Raw genomic sequence first — 25,811 nt, 5'->3', positions numbered from 1 at the left:
AGAGATTACATATTATCTTCTCGGTGTATCCTTGAAAATGAAATTTTGACAGAAAAGTTTTGGCCAGACTGCTACACTAGTAAGGCCAGTTCAGTGACATTTCGTTTTTTCGTGTAGCTAAATGTTTGATGAACTTTGATGAGGTAATAGATTCTCTCCCAGAAAGGAAAGCATGTCATCTAAAGCTGTTGCGAGATTAGAGAAGAAAAAAAATGCTAGGACTTCAGGATTGAAGAAATGTGTACTGTATTGCTCGTCTCTTATCTTTACTGGTTTTATGTATCCTGTATTTAATTTTATGTCCTACAAACTGAAAGTTATTGGCTAATAGGCAATAAAGAGTGCAAATTTTCTGAAGACATTTTAATTTCCACTGTCATAGTTTGATGGCATCCATTACAAAATATAATATGTTTGAGTTCCGCGGAGCGAAATATAGTGATAGCGATCGAAGAACGCTGTGTGAAGAGGCATGGCACTGCACTTTGGCACACTTAAGACCAAATAACATGTCTTACATTTCCTCGATCACTTATGTTTTATGTATCATACTCTTCAGAAGGATGTGGACTACAAAATGATATTTGAAAAGCCGATTTTTTAAAATTTTTGGCATCCTTCCTCAAACACTCGAGGGTGGGGTCGCCACTATCTAGTATTGCCCCAGTTATGAAATATTGTAGATCCAGGGCTGACCACAGGGAAGTCCGAGTTGTGGTGGAGAAGTGGGTAGTCTCCATGTGACCCCCAATTACGTTTAGTGATTTGCTGTTTGCTCTTCGTTTATTGCTCTCGCATCAAATGAAAACAAAACGGATTTCTGTGGCCGGGAGCTATCAAGTGAATTAAAATACATTCACATAATTATGGAAGGCTAAAATGTGCTATTAGTTACAGGTTTCATTCTATTTCCTCCTTTCTGACAGTCGAGCATTAATCACTTTGCAGAACAATGAAGTGATTAATGTCACTTTGCTAAAGAAATTTGACTTTCATTAGTCATTTCCACTGAGGCTATCAATTTATTTGAAACGAAGTGTATAACTCCACACTATTGGCTAGTTTCAACTGTTCACTGCATTTCAAGTGCACTTTTACATCTTCTAGAAAATATGGGATTATGCCAGAAGAAAGAACCAAACATGAGATAATAAAGTACTGGTACTCCAAGAAAATTTTCATCTGGATTTGGAGATATGAATGTGTACTTTAAGCTGAATTATGAATTTTAGTTTGGTTCACAAAATTCCGATGCTCTTTGAGTATCCTCTAATGTCTTGTTTCTTTTATGGCATAATGTAAGATATTTTAATGTTTTACACGTACGAACATACGGGTTTCCTGCGTCATCGTAGCTGTGCAAGCATGGTGATGCCTGTTATGTGGTGATCTCTGCCAACTGCTGAAACGAACCTACTTCTAACAAGTTGTGGGAGAAAATTGCAAATGGTTGTTTGAAAAGTGTTACTTTCAAAGTAAATTTCCTTTTATGCAAGATGAACTATGTGCGAGAATGTACAAGAAGTCTCTTAAACCCAGAGCATTTGACTCCTGTTTAAAAATTAACTCTTTGAGGACAACCATTTAGAAGAAATTCGAGCCCAGAAGATCAGACATTTATGTCATTGTTAAAAATTTTACTGGTTTATCTGTGTGACGTATCTTAAAGCGTAACGCATGCAAAAAGAATCAACACTATATGTGAAAGCTTAGCTTCTCTTGCAGCTTATTAATCTTATAGATCAATATTATATGTGAAAACTTTTCTTTTCTCGTAGCAATGCTATGTATTTAATTTAAACCATTAACTTTTCCTATTCGTGTGTTCGTGCTACCTAACAGTGATGTATCTATTGGCTGACTACATCACGTGTCCTATGCACTGAATAACCACTGTCATCGGCATGACATGAGCTATGACTGACGTACAAAAATGCACCGCAGTCTCAATTTCAATGCTTCGGAAAGTAAGATGCGGTGTTTGTTGGGACTAGAATTTGTACTTTCGTAATACAAAAATATGCAGTGTACATATTGCTGCACATCAAACATCTTTCCAAAACGTTTTTTTTTTTTTTTTTTTTTTCTAAAGTGCTGTGAAATTCTACGTCAGTGTATAAAACCATAACATAACCAATCAAAGGATTAAAAAGTTTTACAGGTCTGAGGAAAAGTATACTGTCACTTAAAACAGTAAAATTTTGTTTTCACCCGGGAGAAAGTGTATTTGTAACATGGAAATCAAGGAAAAATCCAGGATTTTTTTTTACTTGTACGCGTACAGCAAACAATCCTGTTGGAAGAACATCCGCAACAGAGAATTATACCAGATGTTGAAAATATTGCTACAGTTGTAAATTTCTTTTATTTAACACATGGCCAGTATTGGGCTCTTATATGCCCATCTTCAGGTGTCGTCCTGAAAATAGCAAGAGATGGGAGATAAGTACTACTGGCAGCTATACAGATAAAAAACAAAAATTTAAAAACATTAGAAAACTGCCAGTCGGGATAGGTGCTGCAAAACCTAAGTCAATGCCAAAATGACACAATACAGTACTACTGACGATTGCCTGGGTAAATAAATATGCAAAGAATACCAGGACACTTACACTTGGTGCTGTGACCCCGAGCACCATGGTGGACTTGTACAAGACGTAGTGTGCTACCAATGAGCACAGAGCATGGAGTAGCGGACATGTAGGAGGAAGCAAACTGATAACCAGAGAGGCAAAAGTACTGCCATCTGTTGATGGACAGAACAACGCGTGGCCACTAGCCCAGCTGTTCACAATTTGAATTAGTGATTTACGTTTAAAATGAACAATAAGAAAAAGAAACATTACATAAAAAGTTAACATGAAAACTGTTAAAAGTGCATTATGTGTGGTAAAGGAACATGTTGTACAGGGCAGTACAGAACTGTATTAAAAATGCAGTGAAGCTTTTCCCTTTACACGAGTGGCATGCAAGTTTTTAATTTAGTGGGGATATATATGTGGCGACGTCGAACAACACGCCACAGGTCATTAGTTAAAAGAACGTACTTGTGCCACTCCTGTTTACAAGCATCTCTCTACCGACCAAAGGGGAAAGTAGTGAAACTAATAGCACTAAAAGGACACATTAAAAGTGGGGTCGGTTTAAAAACTGCTGACTAAAAGTCAGCAACTAATCAAGGCTTACATGAGATAAGACCTGAGACGTATTTTACATCATGAAAGATGTAAATTTTAAATTAGTGTGGACACAAATAATGATGCAGTACAATAATGTGCCACAGTCATAGGACAAAATAGAAAACATGCAAACTTCTATTAAAAAGAGGACAATTTTAAAGCTATCTAAGACGAACTGTGTGGACCTTGCAGATCCCACTATAAGAAACATACCCACAAAAATAATGGCGAAAAACATTGACCCAGTTACAAAATATACATGTATAGCGTACAATAATCGGAAACCAGAGAGTGAAGGAAATGAGGCTCGATGCTGATTCAAAAAAGAAAAGTTTTTCAGCAGAACTGTGTACTTAAGTGCAGTTTACTTCTTCAAACTGCCAGACGGATCACGGCAAATGCTACGGATGATTTCTATTTCTTCTAAAGTGTTTAAAACCAGGCCCTTATGTTGGATATGTAGAATGCGGCTATTTGTGTTTATATTGGAAATGGAATTGTTATGATCCTTCAGGTGGTTATTGAGAGCGGATTTGGAGTTGCTAAGATCCTGATTCTCTCTGAGCCTATGTTAAAGGAGCGTCCAATTTGGCTTATGTATGCTGAAGGACACTCACTATACTGGATGCAATAGATGCCCGATCGTGTGTAGCGATTGTCTTTTCTAGTATTATGGTGCTTCAATAGGTGCTCGACTTCATGCACGGTGTAAAAGGTGGGTGTGAACCCCTCTTTTCTAAACCATTTGCAAATGCTGTCAGGTATAACACCTCCATATGGATCGCACAAAAAAAAAAAAAATTGTAGAGTTATCATGACAGGGTAATCCCCTACAAATCATTGGACTGCATTTGCTGGTGAAGAACATCAACAACATTTGGCTGGTAGCCATTAGAATGTGCTGTCAGTTTAGTGGTATCCAACTCACACTGGTAGTTTTGTTTTGGGAGAGGGGCTCTAGTCGCACAGTAAAACATAGCATGAAGAGCTACTTTTGTTTAGTGCTTCGGATTAACTGAAGAGCAATGAATAATAGAACTAGTCATAGTTGGTTTCCTAAATATGTTAAAGTGAACTTTACTGTCCTGTAATGAAATTTCCAAATCAACAAATGGGAGTGTAAAGACCAGAGTGCAGGATGGTATTCTTTGCACACTGGATCTTCGGGTGCATTTTGTTTAAATCATGTTGAAAGAGTTGCAGCTGGGCGTCAGTCCCATTATACAAAAGTATGATGTCAGTGACATATCTTTTGTAACATACTACTCTTTAAAGGTGTTGTGGGTGGGTTGAAAAAAAGTGGTGTTAAATGTAATTGATGTAAATATTAGCTCTTATACTGGCTATGGGGGATTTCATGGCGAACCCATCAGTTTGTCCATATGTAATGTCTTTGAAGGCTCCAGAACAGTTCTGAGCAAATGAATAAATTCATTCATTTTTTGTGAATCTAGTAGCGTCAAGTTGAATTCAGTAATGGGAATCACCTCTTTAATGGGGATATTCATACACATGCTTACTATGTCGAGACTTGCTAGACACCCGTGAAAGTGAGCATTCTCGGATTCATCGGTATTAAAGTTATTTAACCCCTCCAGCCCCATTTTCAAAACATACTCATTTAACCGCACAGCTAAGTTCGTTGCAGAAATTAAGAAGGAACTTAAGAAACAGATGCGTTTTATGGTTTATACATTAATTTTATGCCAGTGCTTCCACTCAGTTTTACTACAGTTCTGTACTGCCATGTTCAACATGTTCCTTTACCAAGCATAATGCACTTTTAATGTTTTTCGTGTTAACTTTTTATGTAATGTTTATTTTTTTATTCTTCATTTTAAATGTAAATCACTAATTCAAATTGTGAATGGTCGGGTTAGTGGCCCCGCGTTCTTCCATCCATAAACAGGTAGCAGTTCTTTTGCCACTCTGGTTTACCAGTTTGCTTCCTGCTTCATGTCCACCATGGTGCTCAGAGTCACAGCACCAAGTGTAAGCGTCCTGGTATTCTTTGCGTATTTCTTTACCCAGGCAGTTGTCAGTAGTACTGTCTGGTGTCACTTTGGTACTGACCTAGGTTTCACAGCGCCTAGCCTGACCCGTAGCTTTTTAAATTTTTTATGGATTGTTTTGTTTTTTGTGTGTATAGCTGCATGTAAAACTTCTCCCGCCTCTTGCTATTTTCAGTACCACACCTTAAGATGGGCGTATAAGAGCCTGAAACCGGTTGTGTGTTAAATAAAAGAAACTTACAACCGTAGTGGTACTTTCAACCTCTGGGCAAGTGGTTAGCTTTGCTGTCTCTGGATCAAGGGGTCCCGGGCTTGATTCCCAGCCGGGATGGGAATTTTCTGCACCCAGGGACTGAGTGTTTTTGTTGTCCTCATCATTTGTGAAAGTGGCAAGACTGGAGTGTGTAAATATGGGAAGTCTGTACAGATGCTGATAACCACACAGTTGAGCACCCCACAAGGAAAATGATCATCATCATTGTCAAACATGCAAAGAACAAGAATTAGATTTACTGAGTCAATACTTCTTTTGCAACAGAAATAGAAATGTTCGCAAAAATTAAAAAATAGAAGCTACAGTTTCCTAGATGTTTTTTTTCTGTGCTTAATGTGTTTGTCTCTTAATGCTGGAGACATCATCAGAAACTACGTTAGTTTCAAACTTAAGAAAGCTCAGCAAGTCAAACTTTTTATATGACTCCATCCAACAGGTAGTTTGGATGTCCTCAGATCACTTCCTATATCGCAGAATCACAGCAATGTGTGTTACACATTACTAGACAAAATATTACACACAGAAATATGACTTGAATTGTGGTTGAATGCCCAAAACCAAAAATCACGGAGGCTGTAAATACTAACTGTGGAAGCCTGCATAGTTATGATGAGAAGCTATAGGAAGGTAATATATTTCACGCCAATCACCTGCCACCCTACCTAAAACGTCTTTCCTCATCACCTTAGCCAGCTTCATCCTGACCCACAACTTCTTCACTTTTGAAGGCCAGACATACCAACAATTAAAGGGAACAGCCATGGGTACCAGGATGGCCACCTCGTATGCCAACCTATTTATGGGTCGCTTAGAGGAAGCCTTTTTGGTTACTCAAGCCTGCCAAACGAACGTTTGGTACAGATTTATTGATGACATCTTAATGATCTGGACTCACAGTGAAGAACTACTCCAGAATTTCCTCTCCAACCTCAACTCCTTTGGTTCCATCAGATTCACCTGGACCTACTCCAAATCCCATGCCACTTTCCTTGACGTTGACCTCCATCTGTCCAATGGCCAGCTTCACACATCCGTCCACATCAAACCCACCAACAAGCAACAGTACCTCCATTATGACAGCTGCCACCCATTCCATATCAAATGGTCCCTTCCCTACAGCCTAGGCCTTCGTGGCAAACGAATCTGCTCCAGTCCTGAATCCCTGGACCATTACACCAACAACCTGAAAACAGCTTTCGCATCCTGCAACTACCCTCCTGACCTGGTACAGAAGCAAATAACCAGAGCCACTTCCTCATCCCCTCAAACCCAGAACCTCTCGCAGAAGAACCCCAAAAGTGCCCCACTTGTGACAGGATACTTCCCGGAACTGGATCAGACTCTGAATGTGGCTCTCCAGCAGGGATACAACTTCCTAAAATCCTGCCCCGAAATGAGATCCATCCTTCATGAAATCCTCCCCACTCCACCAAGAGTGTCTTTCCGCCCTCCACCTAACCTTCGTAACCTCTCGGTTCATCCCTATGAAATCCCCAAACCACCTTCCCTACCCTCTGGCTCCTACCCTTGTAACCGCCCCTGGTGTAAAACCTGTCCTATGCACCCTCCCACCACCACCACCACCACCACCACCACCACCACCTACTCCAGTCCTGTAACACAGAAGGTGTACACGATCAAAGGCAGAGCCACATGTGAAAGCACCCACGTGATTTACCAACTGACCTGCCTACACTGTGACGCTTTCTATGTGGGAATGACCAGCAACAAACTGTCCATTCGCATGAATGGACACAGGCAGACAGTGTTTGTTGGTAATGAGGATCACCCTGTGGCTAAACATGCCTTGGTGCACGGCCAGCCCATCTTGGCACAGTGTTACACCGTCCGGGTTATCTGAATACTTCCCACCAACACCAGCCTATCCGAACTCCGGGGATGGGAACTTGCCCTTCAATATATCCTCTCTTCTCGTTATCCACCAGGCCTCAATCTTCGCTAATTTCAAGTTGCCGCCACTCATACCTCACCTGTTATTCAACATTATCTTTGCCTCCACACTTCCGCCTCGACTGACATCTCTGCCCAAACTCTTTGCCTTTAAATATGTCTGTGTCTGTGTCTGTGTCTGTGTGTGTGTGTGTGTGTGTGTGTGTGTGTGTGTGCGCGCGCGCGAGTATATACATATCCTTTTCTCCCCCTAAGGTAAGTCTTTCCGCTCCCGGAATTGGAATGACTCCTTACCCTCTCTCTTAAAACCCACATCCTTTCATCTTTCCTTTCCTTCCCTCTTTCCTGACGAAGCAGCCGCCTGTTGCAAAAGCTCGAAATTTTGTGTGTTTGTGTGTTATTTTATTGTTCCTGTCTACCGGAAAGTGCCTGTAGATAGGCACAATAAATAAAACACGCAAAAACACACAGTCATGAAATTGGACAAGCCAATATCTAGCTACTAGATCCAGTATATATTCAGAATGTGTGAAAAGTTAACAGTTTAAATTTCCCAACAGTAGGGACTGAACAGCATTTTGGTATTATATTCTGAATGATGTTGCCAGTTTGTTGAATGTTTGTTCTACATATTGAATGTGTTTCTGTGGTATCAGTTATTATATGTGTTTGCTTTATTTATTTGCTTTAATATGGATTCATGTAAATACCGGCACACACACATACACACACACACACACACACACACACACACACAAGTAGAGCTTTAAATTACTACATCATCATAGAAAAGCAAAAAGTGATAGAGTATTTATAAACTCTGTAGACAACAACCTAAATGTAAACTAAATAATATGAACAAAAATATCTATATCTTCCAGGCCATTGAAGGTCTTGCAAACAGTAAAGGCGGAGTACGTATGAAACAAAAAATGTGTTTTATTCAGTTTCCGATTAGATGGTCCCGAAGTTAAAATTATCAAAATATTAAACAAAAAGTTAGACAATGGAAACTCCAGTTGGAATGTCAACAGTATAAGGAAAAGATAGATTGGTATGCAGTGTAAAGATGACATGTTGAGTTGTAGTCAGACGCAACAAAAAGACACTTACGCATTAGCTTTTGGCCAAAGTTTTCTTCAAAAGAGGGGGGAAAAAAACACATTCATTCACACAAGCAAGCGCACCTCACAAACACAAGCAGTAATCTGGAGGGGGCAATGAAGAAGGCTAAGGGATAGCAGAGTACAGGTGGCGGAGAGAAGAAACAGCCACAATGAATGTTTGGTGACTGAGGGGTGGGGTAGGTGTGGGGGGGGGGGGGGGGGATGCCTTCCTTAGAACTCCAACATTTTAGCTGAAGAAAGGACAGTTTTACACAACCTCAAAACAAGTCCTGACCTAATCTTCCTACCAGCCAGCAAAGGTTCCACCACTGTTGTAATGAATTGTGGTGCCTACCTGGTGGAAGGCTTCTGCCAATTACCTGACTCCTCCACCTATAAACTCAGCCAGTCTGATCTCATCCCAGAAGTCCAACATAACCCCTAACCCAGCTTAAATCCTTAGAGCCTTCCGAGAACCTCTCCCCTGAATCCATTTCCCTTCTCACCCCTATAACACCCCACTCACACACCTTCTGTATGCTGCCCAAAATCCACAAACCCAACAATTTTGGATGCTCTGTTGTTGTTGATTATTGTGCCCCCACTGGAAGAATTTTCCCTTCATTGACCAACACCTCCAACCAATTGCCCATAATCTAGCCTCTTACATCAATGACCAACCACTTCCTTCACCGACACCCCACCACCCCCCCCCCCCCCTCCCCCTTTACCTCCTGGATCCCTGTTGTCACTGTTGACTCCACTTTCCTATACTGGAACATCTTTCATGCCTATGGTCTTACAACTATTGAACACTACCTTTCCCAACATCCTTCTGACCCCAGACCCACTACCTCATTCTTCTTATACCTTACCAGGGCGCGTACACCCTGAGAAATCCGAGAAAAACCTGGGAATTTTTTCATCTAGGCAAAAATGGTGAATACTGGGAAATTTTTGAGGATTGTGAGAATGTATCATTGTTTAACTTCTCAGTTTAAATTTTTGTAATTTTGACTGGTAACAACAGATACAATAACGTAGAATTTTACCAAATCCCCTTACTGCACAATAATACTGCAGCAATAAAATGTGAACGAGAGAAAAGAAAAGAAAATAAAACTTAAGTTTCAAAGGAAATGCACCATTTACAACACCACCACAGTGCGCACACACACAAGCATCTGCCAACAGCAAAATGTATCAAAGGCTTTAGGACGAAGACTATGCAATGCTTCAGAAAAACGTAATGCTTTTGATGAGGATGAAGTTACAACTGTTTGCATTAGTTCATTTGAGTGGTTGCCAGTGAGTTCATGCGCAATCACAATTGAGTCATATATGACCAGTACCATCTTCTGCTTCTGGTTACCTCAATAAAATTTTTGGCATGCCAAAGCTGCATGATTCGTGAATCTACAGAGCAATCTGAGTTGGAGTGAGGAGGGTATTTTCCACATTACCTGTGTTTACATTTAGTGGTTTTGCTGTTTCTTCTTCATTTACAGCTCTCAAGTCAAATGAAAACAGAACTAATTTCAGTGGCTGGGAGCTATGAAGTGAATTAATATACATTCACATAATTATGAAAGGCTAAAGTATGTTATTGGTTTCCGTTTTCTGCCTTTATCTCATTTCCATGTTTTCGGCAGACAAGCATTAATCGCCTTGCAAAACAATGAAGTTATTTTTGTTGATTTGCTTAAGAAAATTTGAATTTATTAATCTTTTCCATAGAGGCAGTTAATTAATTTGAAAAGAAGTGTTTCACATCACACTTTTGGCTACTTTCAACCTTTTGCTGAATTTCAAGTGCATGTTTTCATCTTCTGGCACGTATGCCATTGTGTCATAATAAAGAACCAAAAATGAGATAATTTAAGACCTCTTAATGCTATATATGTATGAACATACGGGATTTCTGCATCATTGTAGCTGCGCATGCGCAGTAACACCTGTTTTCTGATGCTCTCTAGCGACTGCTGAGACAAAGCTATTTCTAACGAGTTTCAGGAAAATACTGTGAATGGTGGTTTTGAAAAGTGTTACATTAAAAGTAAATTTCCTGTTACGCAAGATGAATTACACTGAAGAGCAAAGACACTGCTACACCGCGAGCATGCAAAATTCCACAACATGACATGGCATGGACTCAACTAATCTCTGAAGTAGTGCTGGAGGGAATTGACACCATGAATCATATAGGGTTGTCCATAAATTTGTAAGAGTATGAGGGGGTGGAGATCTCTTCTGAACAGCACATTGCAAGGCATTCCAGATATGGTCAATAATGTTCATGTCTGGGGAGTTTGGTGGCCAGCTGGAACTGGCCACGTCCGTTGGAATGCACAATGGACATGAATGGAAGTAGGTGATCAGACAGGATCCTTACATATATGCCATCTGTCAGTCATATCTAGATGTATCAGACGTTCTGAAGTGCCGGGATGTTTTGAACCAGTGGATAAAACCTTAAACATTCAAAGGATTGACAAGAGAGAGTATATGTCCCTTGACATAGAAAAAGTTTATGTTCACCTGTGTAGGGTGTATAATAATTATGTGTTATTTATGGTTATTCAAAGAAGAGATCTGGCAGAAAAATACGCTAAGATATATGTTAAGTGAACATTCTAGACTTTGACAAATTAAGCCACAATATTTGGAAGTGGCAGCAGTCGAGCAAGGAGGCCAGTGACCAGCAGAGTTTGCGCAGCAGCATTCAGCACTTCGACAGATCAATGACTGAGCAGACGGGCAGTGTTTCCAAGGAGAGTAATGACCAGCGCAGTTCGCATATCATTGGTCAGTGCTTCAGGAACTGTCATCATACTGAACTCATGTGCGTGACGTATCTGGCGATGCAGAGGACGATGACAGGACAATGCCCGACCACTCCAGTATAGAGGTAAGAGAATAAAAGACAGCACATGTGTCAACATTGGTCATGATTCTGTCCAATGTGAGAAGCGTAGGTTGAAGACTGACTCTTCAGTCGCCACCCTGGAAACATCGCGACATTACCTCCAACAAACGGGCATGATGGGACCCTTTGAGGGAAGAAAGAAGAAATGAAGAAACATCACCTGGACAGACAGACCGATGGTTAGTAAGTGGACGTCATACTTCACTGAAACAATTTGGCTGCTACGCTGCTCGACAGAAGATGATGTCTGTACCATGCCAATTGGTCAGTGCAGAAGATGACATCCCAGGTGTTACCAGAAAGAAGTTTGTGTGTTACTTACCCAGGCGGCTGGTGAGGATGAAGGGAGTACGACCTCACCAATTGGGTCATCGTGTGAACCTAGGGGTTGATTAACTTCACCAGAAGATGTCGAACCTGAGGGTTGCTGGTTCAATTCAGAGACGAAGCACTCAACACCACACTGTAGCAGCTTGTTAATAATGCAACGAGCAAATTCACAATGAGAAGACCACGCTGCCACTACAGTGGATCACAGGTATAGTACTGAATGGAAGAATACGCCACCTGGCCCTCTGCTGCAAGATGAGCCTTTGCTACTTCAGCAGTCACTGGAATTTGCCCGCTACGACACTGCGCTGCACTGCTGTTACAAGGAATTGAGCAAATTAAAACACAGTATATTACTCTGTTTAAAGGGTCCTATGTGTCAATAAATTATTGATAGTGAACCCTTTCCACTGTCCACAAAGTGTTGTTTTCCATCGTGCCATCCCTGATAAAATAATTACCTTCGCTCCCTTCTATCACTGCTGCTCAGTATCTAGGGTCACAAAACCCCGACTCACAATACTTTGGAAAAGTGTATATTTAACTGGGAAATCTGGGACCCTTTTTTTATTGTCCGCGTATACACACTGCTTATTAACTTTAACCTTGCTCACAACTACTTCTCCTTTGAAGGGAAGGTATATAAACAGTTCCATGGGACAGCATGAGCATCCACATGGCATCTTCCTGTGCCATCCTGTTCATGGGCTATCTACAGGAGAACTCCATAACCTCCCAAAATGTCAAATCCCTAGTCTGATTCAGGTTCATTGATGATCTCTTCAAGACATCCTATCGTCATTTCTTCACAACCTCAACACTTTCTCCCCCATTCGATTCCAAAGTTGTGTTGGGAAGTCATTCCACATCCACCTTATTCACCTGATATTGTGTCCTCAGATTTTTACCCTTTCCACTCCCTGCCCAACAACATTCAAGGAACTTCCTTTCAGGATGAAAATGCATTCCAAACATCGCTCGGTGAGTTGTTCACCTCAAAATCGTGAGATTTCTACTGTCACTGGATCAAAAAGTTATCCCAGAATTGGCAGACTGTTTTAAATAGTGAAGGAGAATATGTTATTGATGATGGCTATAATTTGTGATGGATACCTGTTGTGTTTATTAAACTTGTGGAAAAACATTACAAACTTGTGCACCAACCCAATAAGTACGTGCACATGCGACAAGTCATTTTAGGATGACAATGCATGGCTTCAGTATCATGAAGTTGTTAGTGCTGGGCTTTTGGTATGATTAATTTGTAGTTGTTGTTTGCTTGTTCATTTGACAGTTATAGTTCAGTTAGATGTAGACGATATTTTTCTATTATTTTAAGATCTGCACTGGAAACTTGAAACCAGTCACAGTGTGTGACTAGCTTGTCATTGGTGCTGTTAAAAAACAAAAATAAATCTATACAAAGGCGTTGAGAGCTAGACGTTAACTGTTGATCAAAATTGAGAAAATGATTGTACAAAATGGAATTGTGCAGGGAAATAATTCTATCGAACCAGTAAACAATCCCATTGCGTACAACTATTCCGTCATTTGTTTCACATTGATAAAAAAGGGTCTGTAGCACATTTTTGTTGAAATACAGTGTGAATATTAATAAGACTGACAAATGGCAGGGAAGGATGCCTGACTGAAAATTCCTCCGTTTCCAATCAGGAATCCTTCCATGCATTTTGTCAGTTTTATTAATGTTCATCCTGTATATTTACATGCATCTCAGTTGCTGTTTGGAAGAAGTTCCTCTGTTGTTAATTTTGTGCTTCAGTTAATTTAAAGTAAATATTCAGTATATGTAAACTTACTTTCATTATTCCTTTTTCTGATTTTCAGGAAGACATTACATTAAATGGCTTTATGCGTCATAAACAAGCTGCAAAGGAACCAGCCCCTTTGACAACAGCCGAAGAAGAATTAGCAGAACTCAAACGCACTGAAGTTGGTGTTAGTGTTGATGCCAGACACCAGACTTTGTCAGGAGTCGCCTTTCCTATCACAAAAGAAGCTCGGCAAGCCATTTGTGGAATGCTTGATGACACATACAACTATGTACAGTTAAGGATAGGTATTTCTCTGAAAATATGTTGCCCTTAGATGTAGGTAGAGTAAGTTATGTCCTTATTTTAATCATCCATATTTGCTGTTATTGATTTAACATGTTAAATGAAGTATAAATTTGTGTTCTTTTTTTAAAATTGCTTGGCCACTTCCCTTCCCATTCAAGAGTAGTACAGTGATTAATGAAAAACTTGGCACTAATAAGAGAGAGAGCAATTTGTCTGACATAGAAGATATCATTAACTGTTTTATGAAAATCAGGAATTTTGTAACTATATTATTTTAACTTATTGGGAGGGAAGGCATGGTTTTCCTTGTTAATGTATTTTAGAAGGAAATGTACTGTCTTATCAGGGCTCTGATCAGTATATGACAGTGAACATTATTTGGAATCCTTACAATTACAATTTTTTTTTGGGGGGGGGGGGGGGGGGTTAAAAGCAGAACACTGATTCTGATAGGGAGCTTAATCTGAGGAAAGTTAGCACTTACATTCTGGTTATTAGCTACTGGAGACATTGTAATTTTTTCGCATTTCAATAACTGCTATATCTCAGATAGATCCTGATTTCTGAGTGACACATGCAAAGTACTTTAAGGGTTTGATTGAAGTGCATAAAAGAAAGATGATTTCAAAAAATGAATAATGAAGTGTGCTATGTACATAAACCTGTAACAGGTCACTTGATAATAAATGCTATATAATTTGTTAGAGCAGAGGTAGCTTTGTTGTAGGAAAAGGATTTTATTTACTCAGTTTGGAGATTGGCCTCCCAGCGACTGATTTGCGGGCACTATTACTCCGCACAGTTTTCGATTTATGGGACACTGATTGGCGCAACCTGCCCGTGCCAAACTAACTCTGCCGTATCAAGGAGACGACTAGTGTGTGGCGGTCATCCATGCGAGCCAACCACAGGGAATCGGTCGTCCTTTGTCGGCTCCGCATTGGCCACACCCGACTCGCGCACAATTATTTACTGTGTCATGAGGATCCCCCTCTTTGTCGTTGTGGGGCGTCCTTGACGGTGGTCCATATTCTGTTGGAGTGCGCCCTTTTATCTGTGCTCAGGCAGACTTTTGCGCTGCCTGATACACTCTCTGCGCTTTTATCTGACGACTCTTCCATAGCGGACATAGTTCTGCGTTTTATTCGGGCAGGGGGATTTTATCGCTTAATGTAAGTGTGTGAGTTTTTGTGTTGATTCTGACCTATGGCCTACGATTTGTCTGAATTCCCCCCCTCTCCCCCCCCCCTCCCCCCCCCCCCCCCCCCCCCCCATATGTTTCTCGGTGGTTGGCTTTTCCCTTTTTGTTTGTATGGTCGGCCAACCACCGTCACACTCTGTGTGATTTTAGTTCATCTTGTCTGGTCTTTGTCTACGTTTCTCTTGTTCTGTGTCGTCTGTCTTATCGTCCGTTGATCGTTATTATTCTCTGTGGGTGTTTTTAGTATTTGGAAAAAGGGACCGATGACCGTAGCAGTCTGGTCCCTTTAACCCCCACAAGCCAACCTTTACTCAGTTATTCCGTCGGAAACGTCTAAAATAATAGTGATACATGAACAGTGTGTTTGTGCTTAACATAAACCTAAGCAGCAAGCATGACTGGGTCTTTTGTACATTTTCATTTCAGGTTGCACAATAGCTTCATTCTTTGTATTTGTTTACTTTCAGGAAATTTATAGTGCTTATGCACTCATTTCCACCTCTGGAAGTATTGAATGATTTTATTGTCTCTCTCTCACATTCCTGTTGAACCTTTGAGTGCTTCAGCTATTTCATACCAGTTATATTTCATTTTGTGCAGCATTTTGTGCTGTGTATCTCTTGGGTCCCATAGACACACATACTTACATTCTTCTATGAACAGCATTCGATCCATCCACTGCACACACAACTCAAGTCAGCAACAAAATTAGTTTGCATACAAAACAGCAAACTGCTGCTCTGTGCACTGTTAGCACCGAAATACAGGGGACAGATAGTTCCTTTGATGATATATTGAAACACCTACGGCCATGGACAGAGGTGGGAACCAGTGAAAATGAACCTGACACAACAAAATGGTCTTTCAGTAGAACGAAAAACCAGTCCAAGTTGCAGATTTTTACGTTTTATTCACTTGATAAATAGTTTTGGTCCAAGACCCATTTTCAAATCACTGCTAATGTTCAAAGCACATTTTTGAATCTTCGGAAATGCTATTTTTGACTACATTATGATGATTTGAAAATGCGTCTCAACCCAAAACTATTTATCAAATGAATAAAAAGTAAAAATTTGCAACTTGGACTGGTTTTTCATTCTAATGACTTCAAAAGTTGCTGACCCAAGCTATTCCAGCATGCTGGAAGTTCCCAAATGCTCTTTGCTTGATATGCCTGCCACCTTGATAAAGAGAATTCTTATTTGCTGATAGTCGTTTGCCCTGGTGTAAACCGGGCTGAATAGAAATAGTATGCTTGTCATTGTGCAAAAACAAAAGTTAAGACTGTTACTGCTACTACTACTACTACTACTACTACTACTACTACTGCTGTAAGTGGTGGTGGTGGTGGAACCATCCTAAAACTATGTTTTGCTTTGTAAGGCAACTTTGGTTAACCAGTGTGGGAGATAAAGATCTCTCTCTCCTGATTTCAGTTGTTTGCTTTTATTTTTTATAAAGTTTCATGTGTCATAAAGTCGTCATAATTTAGGAGTATCAATATGCTTCGCATTGGAAATTCTTGAATATTGTATGATTTTCTTGTGTACTTTTGCAGATCTCAATGAAGAAAAGATACATCTTGCCAGTGCTGGAAATGTTCCTGTAGCTAAATTAAGCCAGAAAGTTCCTACTGATAGTGCCCGCTATCACTTATATAATTTCAAGCACACTCATGAAGGTGATTACATGGAAACCATAGGTGAGAGTAACATTTATGTCTTATATGCTGTGATTCTGTGCGTATCAAACTGCAGTAAGATGACAATTGCCTGTTAGTTGATGTCTGTAACTTACCAGTACAGAGTAGCTACATTGGCTGCCACTTGTTTAAAGGCAACATGCAAATGTGGCAGGTCACTTTACAAGAGGGAACTTAGAGCAATGTTATAAGCAGCTGCCATCAGGTATGATGATTTTAAGTGACCAATGACTGAACTAAGGCAGACGACACTTTTTGTAGCCCTGAATTTACACTCATGTCCTAACTTAACCAGCTATTAATCACATTTGCATTGTTCATGGTGATTAAAGCTGACCTCTATGAGCAAACTAAAGACAGAAAAAATTCAGTTTCATCTCTGAAAGTGAACTGTAATCTGTCACTTTCATTGTTTACCTAAACCTATCCTCATGCTGGCTACACAAGCTGACACATTGCCAACCAATGAGCAGTCCTGATTGGCAGTTTGGTTACATGTGATAGGTGACACAGCTTGGTTTCAACCAAAAAAGTGAATGATAGAAAGAAAAAAATCAGCACAAATAAAGTCAATACAATGATAAAAAGATATATGGCAAAGGATTAAAATTTAAAAAAGTTACATTTCAACTGATTAATTGAATAAAAACAATAATCAGTCATTTTGCTAAAGATTTAAGAATATAAAACCTTTTATCCCATATCAAGACTCAAACCCATCACATTATGTACATCAGGATCGAAACTTTACCGCCAGACCATACAACCACTTGTATTTACAGCACTGTATTTATTCCTGTGCTGAACCAGATGCAACCATGATTTGGTGCCTTCAAAATGGTCAGCCTCATGCAGTGCCATTTGAAGCTTATCTGCTGGAGCCTGATATCTGTGATGATGATTGAATATGTGATGCTGAATCACATCTTGGGTGAAAGAATCTAGCAGTGTTTGCATAGTGACGTGTATGAAATGCATTTCAGTACCATCATTGTGATTGTGTGTGTTGTTTGTGGTGCAGTTATCATGTTTGATGAAATATGAAATAATTGAGCCAGACCCAGAATTCAGGATTGAAACAGACCAAGAAAACAAACCAGACAAGGAATTGGAAGTGAATGGACCATTTGCTGTGGCAGTTTGGAACAGAAAACCGTTCCGGCATGATGTTGAGTGCTGTGATTGGAGAAAAGTAGCTTCAGTGTACGAAGTATCAACTAACAAGTAATTTTTATCAGAGTATAGTAATAGTTTTAATTACTTTCATTCACTCTGGATTTTTTTTTAAATTTCACGTAAATCATTCACATTTGTGCACCACCACGTTCATATTCTGATGAGGGGGTGATTGCACCTATGAAGAATTTCAATCACTGACAAATGGTGGGAGCTTCCACAGCAAGAGGATAAAACAGAGGTTAATACAAAAGCAGGACAAGCTCTAAAGAATGATTCTTTGGCGGGAAAACATTGGGCGTGATGATTGGTATGGCATTGGCCATGATGATTGGGTATGACTGAAGTCATAATTTAGTAGAAAATGCCAAGAAAGACATTATGTTGTTCTTAAAACATTCTGCAACAAAGGGAAAGTAAAAATGGACTTTGCAAGGTCTGAATTGATTTAAAAATTAAATTTGTGCTTATTTTATCAAACTACAGCATTGAGAAATTTACCTAGGATTGTCTATCCCAAACTGCTTTTGAATTGCAACTGACTGTAGACTCATATGACACAGAGCAAAAATAGACACAAAGGTAGGGGAAAAACTGACTTCTCAACCAAGAAGTAAAAACCATAACTTATGAAAATTTATTTCACGACAGGGAGAGACAACAGATTAAATAAGCAACCATTCCAGTATCTTAGAAAACGAAACTTTTGCAGACACTGTTAAAGGGGCAGATAATAAAATTAGTACCTGCCAAAGGAAACCAAAGATCAGGCCAGGATGGCAACATAGGCCTGTTTATGCCTGAGAAACAGGGAGGGGAGTTAGTTAATAAAGGGCACTCCAGTATTCTTACAGGTGGAATGCTCTCACAAGCTACATTTCTAAGTGTCAATGAATGAAATTCCTATTTAGAACATGAATAGAAATGTAACATATAGTACATCTCACCTCTATTGGCAGAATTCATAACACTACTACCCTAGTGGTGTTGCTATCTTGTTTTGAAGCTATGCCAGTCCATCATCTGCTGTTTCTGTTATGGATGATAATCTAACTCTCTGTTCATATCCAAGCAGACTGATTTTATTATATTTTCAGTTTCCTCGTCTGTCAAATATTGTTTTCTCCAATCATCATCATGAATTTTTTGAAATGACATGTTATTTTCTATAGTCTTCCAATGTCACAGCTAAAAAACAGGCCACTCTCATATTGATTAGCATTTTTTCTGGTGCCACCAACTCGCTGGGTTCGATTCCCTGTTGTGCACATCAGATTTTCTGTGGTGGAAAATTCTGAAAGGAGGTCCACTTACCATTGTGACGCCTAATGAGAAACTTCTTGAATAGAAAAGCAGCCAAATTGGCTCACAAGTTGTCAGAGTGGCGTCACGTCAAAGGGCTTGCACCAGGCTGGATGACAAATGAGGTATACTTGTTAGCAGAAAAAGCATATATCACACCACCACCACTACCCCCTCCCCAAGCCTGTAGGATGCAGTATTTGATATATTACGATTAAGGACCTTTTTAGGTTTCACACTAGTTCTTTAGGACTCTGGTCTAAATGATATTATGACAGTAGGACGAGAACCATTTTCTTGGAAAATTTGTCTTTGGAATAAACAAGAGAAGGTCGGTACTCCATAACAATATCATGAAAAAGAAAATTGTCACTCACCATATAGCAGAGATGCTGAGCTGCAATAGGCACAACAAAAAGACTGTTCCAAATAAAGCTTTTGGCTTGCTTTGTCAAAAATACACACACACACACACACACACACACACACACACAATGCACACAATACACACACACACACACACACACACACACACACACACACACAATGCACACACGCATGACTGCAGGCTAAAGCAACTGTAGTCACAACTGTTGCCTTAGACTGGAGTCGTGAGTGAGTTGTGTTTGCGTGCGCATGCGTGTGCGTGTCATTATTTTTGTTGAAGGCCTTGCGGGCCAAAAGCATTATTTGGAACAGTCTTTTTGTTGTGCCTATCTGGGACTCAGCATCTCTGTTATACGGTGAGTGGCAACTTTCCTTTTCATAATATTGTTACATTCCATCCTGGATTTTCCATTGTTTGGCTATATATAATTAATTTTAAAATTTCAACTTTCATTGTCTAGGTTTTTAAAATTCATTCTGTTCTTATCTCTTTGCTTTTGTAAAGTTTTACTGTTTGTCATGTAGAAGTGAAGATGAAACATAACTCGTATCACTGTCTGCATGCATGACAAGGATGCTTCGGGTGGTGCTGCTTTTTTGGCAGTACTCATTCTGATTTTGTCACTGTTCCACTGTTTATTGACAGTGTGATGTGCATGAATTCATATTTCATCTAATGAAACCAATGGCTGCTTTAATTCTGGTGCTTCATTTTTTGTAAAAATGTAGTATATTCCATCTTTTCAGATGTGTCCTCTTGTTTATTTTTTCACCTTTTAAATCTGAATCCCAGTGATAGAACAGTCTCTTTCAGAATTTCTTTCCTTCCATTAAATTCCGTATCTGTGCGCAAAAAGCTGAAAAGATTTTCTTGTACTGTTCATAGTGATGCAGAAATTGTTGCCTGTCATCCATATCACTTTTGTGCATTGTGCTGCTTCTAGCTTGGAGCAGATACCAGACTCCCACTTTGGTTGGCACCATATCCCTCTATCTATAATGTGCACACTGCACACTCCATTGCAAGTAAACATGTGACCACTTACCTTTTGCTTGTGTACCACTTGAACCACAATCCATTGACTTCTCTGTTGACACTATCACACCTTTCTCCTCCACAGCATCAATAAAATTAATGCTATTAACGGCAACCCGTCATTCTTGCCTGCAGCAATATTTTCTGCAATCATTGTGTGTTTACTGTGTGAGAAAACAATGCCTGTAATGTGGAATTGGAACTTCACTGTACCTAGTCATGCGGCCAAGTTCTCACTGCAGCCAGGTCTACGATTCTCTTTGTCGAGTAATCACTGTAAGCAAGTACCTCTTTATAGGGCAACATAATGAGTTGCAGTTTGTTTGTTTGCTAGCTGACTACCACTTATTTTTGATCTGTTTGGTCCTCAGTTGGCGTATTAATAATCAAACAGTTGTTTGTATCATCACTTGTACAATGGAAAATGTGATTTATATTTCTGGCAAATTGATTTCACATTTTATTTCCAAAAGCATCATCTTTCACCACAGAGCATCTTATTACTTACAAATATCTGTCTGTGGTTATTTTATATCATGTATTGCTTGTTTTGTTGACTTTTTATGGTAACCCATAAATTTTAGTTTATGACAATGTTTTCATCCTACTTAAATTTTTCTGACATTTCTACACTTGTGCTACCGATTTACTTATTTTGTAATATAAAATCTGCTTGCTATGTTGTTAGATTGTAGCGTCACCATATTTACAACCAGCTACAAGATTTTACTACAAAATTCCAGGGAATTCCTTGCTATAGAAGTGTTAACATTTTTCTTACAGTTGTCAACTTTTGTATAGCTTTTGAACCACTCTGTATGTCTGTTTGTGGAAAGGCAGGAGGGGGGGATTGGATGACGAAGACATGCGAACTGAGAGGAATAGGGAATGTTTTCTACATCTACATCTACAACCATACTCCGCAAGCTACCTGACGGTGTGTGGCGGAGGGTACCTTGAGTACCTCTATCGGTTCTCCCTTCAATTCCAGTCTCATTTTGTTCGTGGAAAAGAGGATTGTCGGTATGCCTCTGTGTGGGCTCTAATCTCTCTGATTTTATCTTCATGGTCTCTTTGCGAGATATACGTAGGAGGGAGCAATATACTGCTTGACTCCTCGGTGAAGGTATGTTCTTGAAACTTCAACAAAAGCCCGTACCAAGCTACTGAGCATCTCTCCTGCAGAGTCTTCCACTGGAGTTTATCTATCATCTCCGTAACGCTTTCGCGATTACTAAATGATCCTGTAACGAAGCGCGCTGCTCTCTGTTAGATCTTCTCTATCTCTTCTATCAACCCTGTCTGGTACAGATCCCGCACCGGTGAGCATTTATTCAAGCAGCGGGCGAACAAGTGTACTGTAACCTACTTCCTCTGTTTTGGGATTGCATTTCCTTTGGATTCTTCCAATGAATCTGTCTGGCATCTGCTTTACCAACGATCAACTTTATATGATCATTCCATTTTAAATCACTCCTAATGTCTACTCCCAGATAATTTATGGAATTAACTGCTTCCAGTTACTGACCTGCTATTTTGTAGCTAAATGATAAGGGATCTATCTATCTATGTATTCGCAGCACATTACACTTGTCTACATTGAGATTCAATTGCCATTCCCTGCACCATGCGTCAATTCGCTGCAGATCCTCCTGCATTTCAGTACAATTTTACATTGTTACAACCTCTCGATATACCACAGCATCATCCGCAAAAAGCCTCAGTGAACTTCCGATGTCATCCACAAGGTCATTTATGTATATTGTGAATAGTAACGGTCCTACGACACTCCCCTGCGGCACACCTGAAATCACTCTTACTTCTGAAGACTTCTTTCCATTGAGAATGACATGCTGCATTCTGTTATCTAGGAACTCTTGAATCCAATCACACAATTGGTCTGATAGTCCATATGCTCTTACTTTGTTCATTAAATGACTGTGGGGAACTGTATCAAACGCCTTGCGGAAGTCAAGAAACACGGCATCTACCTGTGAACGTGTCTATGGCCCTCAGTCTCGTGGATGAATAGCGCGAGCTGGGTTTCACACGACCGTCTTTTTCAAAACCCATGCTGATTCCTACAGAGTAGATTTCTAGTCTCCAGAAAAGTCATTATACTCGAACATAATACGTGTTTCAAAATTCTACAACTGATCGACGTTAGAGATATAGGTCTATAGTTCTGCACATCTGTTTGACGTCCCTTCTTGAAAACGGGGATGACCTGTGCCCTTTTCTAATCCTTTGGAACGCTACGCTCTTCTAGAGACCTATGGTATACTGCAGCAAGAAGTGGGGGCAAGTTCCTTCTCGTACTCTGTGTAAAATCTAAGGTCCAGCAGCCTTTCCTCTTTTGAGCGATTTTAATTGTTTCTCTATCCCTCTGTTGTCTATTTCGATTCTACCATTTTGTCATCTGTGCGACAATCTATAGAAGGAACTACAGTGCAGTCTTCCTCTGTGAAACAGCTTTGGAAAAAAACATTTAGTATTTCGGCCTTTAGTTTGTCATCCTCTGTTTCAGTACCATTTTGGTCACAGTGTGTCTGGACATTTTGTTTTGATCCACCTACCGCTTTGACATAAGACCAAAATTTCTTAGGATTTTCTGCCAAGTCAGTACATAGAACTTTACTTTCGAATGCATTGAACGCCTCTTGCATGGCCCTCCTCACATTACATTTCGCTTCGCGTAATTTTTGTTTGTCTGCAAGGCTTTGGCTATGTTTAGGTTTGCTGTGAAGTTCCCTTTGCTTCCGCAGCAATTTTCTAACTCAGTTGTTGTACCGTGGTGGCTCTTTTCCACTTCTTAAGATTTTGCTGGGCACATACTCATCTAATGCATATTGTACGATGGTTTTGAAATTTGTTCACTGATCCTCAACACTATCTGTATTTGAGACAAAACTTTTGTGTTGAGCCGTCAGGTACTCTGTAATCTGCTATTTGTCACTTTTACTAAACAGAAAAATCTTCCTACCCGATGCAGTAACCGCGATATGATTGCCGATTCCCTGTTCTGCGTTAACTGTTTTAAATAGTTCGGGTCTGTTTGTCACCAGAAGATCTAATGTTATCGCCACAAGTCGTTTCTTTGTTTAACTGCTCAAGGTAGTTTTCAGATAAAGCACTTTAAAAAATTTCACTGGATTCTTTGTCCCTACCACCCGTTATGATCGTTTGAGTCTGCCAGTCTATAACCGGCAAATTACAATCTTCACCCAGAACTATAACATGGTCAGGAAATCTACTCGAAATATTTTCCAAATTTTCCTTCAGGTGTTCTGCAACAACAGCTGCTGAGCAAGGGAGCCTATAGAGACATCCCATTACCATGTTTGAGCCTGCTTTAACCGTGACCTTCACCCAAATCATTTCACATTTCGGATCTCCGTCAATTTCCTTCGATACTATTGCACTTCTTATCACTATAAACACGCCTCCTCCTTCACTGTGCAGCCTGTCTCTGCGGTATACATTCCAATCTGAGTTTAGGATCTCATTACTGTTTATGTCTGGTTTCAGCCAACTTTCTGTCCCTATTACTATATGGGCATTGTGACCGTTCATTAATTGTAGGTATTCAGCTTACCAAGACTACTATTTCTTCTCATATAAGAATAATGAATGTTCTAGTAGTATATTTTTCTTTTGTTGAATTGCCATTAGGGTGCAAAAGTTTGTGTATTGTTAAAATGCCTTTGTCATAGCTGCGCCTTTTGTCTACATTCAAGCAATTCTTGATATGAGTGGGGGTGTTATGTTTTATTTTATAAGGTATTCAGTGTGATACATGTATGCATGTATATATGCATGTATGTATAAACTTAAAAACTATTAAAAATTTGCTACTGTTACCAAAAAGCAAAGTGTTTCCCTGTTTATTTGTAATTCTTGTGCACTTTACATAAATTTAAGAATGTGGTTTTAGACTGTATTAAATTCTTATTTCTGAAATTAAAATTTTTGTGTGTTACAGTGTTCATATATTCAATGCCAGGGTACTCGTGTTCAATAAAGGAGAGAATGTTGTATTCAAGCTGCAAAGGTCCTCTCCTGGAAACGATTGAGACAGAAATTGGTCTCTCAGTTACAAAAAAGGTGAGGATGTTTATGCTTACACTACAATTGTAGGTATTCAGCTTACCAAGACTACTATTTCTTCTCATATAAGAATAATGAATGTTCTAGTAGTATGAAAAGTCTTATTGATCTTGAAAATTCCAGCACGTATTAGCAACATCACTTCATTTCCATTCCTAACGCACCCAACATGTTCAACATTGTCACGTGTTTATGTCTGAAAGAAACTAGTTTACAGAATTTATTGGCAGTTACAGAAGTACATGAGGAATTGCTGAAATTCATGATCCGGTGTGAGAGATCATATGCTAACGTGTTTATGCCTATGATATGTTCTCATTTAATAGCAAGACAGCAATAAGAACCTGGTCATCAAGAGTTTTTATAGTACGAGGTCTGTTCAAGAAATTCCAGAACATTCATAATTTCTTGCCAATGGTGTGTTGGTGCGAAATGGGGTTGGCATCCCTGCACACGCCTGTATTTAATGTGTAACTGCCAGTAGTTTCATTGTTGTTTGTCTGTTAGTTATTGTTCAGTGCTGTATTGAGTAGAATGTTGTGTCACACAGTTTGCGAATTTCAAGATGGCAGGGTTAGAGGAGCAATGAGTAGTTAGAGGAGCAACCGTCTGCATAAAAGTTTGCATGAAACTCAAGAAATCCTTTACAGAGACACACGAAACAATGCAGGAAGCCTACTAGTCGTACTAGGTGTTGTGGATGGTTCACACGATTTAAAAATTGCTGGACAGAAGTTACAGATGACCCTCGTTCAGGATGCCCTTCGACATCTATGGATCATGTCATTAAATCCTGACACAGAATCTTGGAATGCGTTGTGTTGCCACCAAATTTGTCCCGCAGCTCAATGGTCAAGACCAGAAAGTCGTTCGACTCGCAATCTGTGAATAGCTTTTGGATTGTGCAAGTGAGAATGACATGTTCCTTAAGAGAATCATAACTGGTGATGAAATGCGGGTCTATGGTTATGATGTTGAGGCCAAGATTCAAACTTCACAATGGTCAGAAAATGTTCTCCAAGACCAAAAAGACTTTATCAGGTCAGGTCAAAAGTCAAAATCATGCTGATAGTTTTTGCTG

The 25,811-nt window shown here is 39.7% G+C and overlaps 1 protein-coding gene across 1 annotated transcript in view; it reads left to right on the top strand.

Annotated features, from left to right (window-relative positions):
- The window catches only part of LOC126346209 (twinfilin), an 85,818-nt gene that overhangs the window by 45,608 nt on the left and 14,399 nt on the right, over nt 1-25,811 (top strand). Inside the window, exons 5-7 of the mRNA XM_050002167.1 lie at nt 13,587-13,818; nt 16,579-16,722; nt 24,606-24,727. Coding sequence (XP_049858124.1) covers nt 13,587-13,818; nt 16,579-16,722; nt 24,606-24,727 — 498 coding nt within the window. The remainder of the gene's footprint in view (nt 1-13,586; nt 13,819-16,578; nt 16,723-24,605; nt 24,728-25,811) is intronic.

Source organism: Schistocerca gregaria, chromosome 1 (assembly GCF_023897955.1).
Source record: "Schistocerca gregaria isolate iqSchGreg1 chromosome 1, iqSchGreg1.2, whole genome shotgun sequence".
Lineage (NCBI taxonomy): Eukaryota > Metazoa > Arthropoda > Insecta > Orthoptera > Acrididae > Schistocerca > Schistocerca gregaria.
The sequence above is the reverse complement of the archived record's forward strand: the minus strand, read 5'-3'. Positions and strand labels throughout refer to the sequence as shown.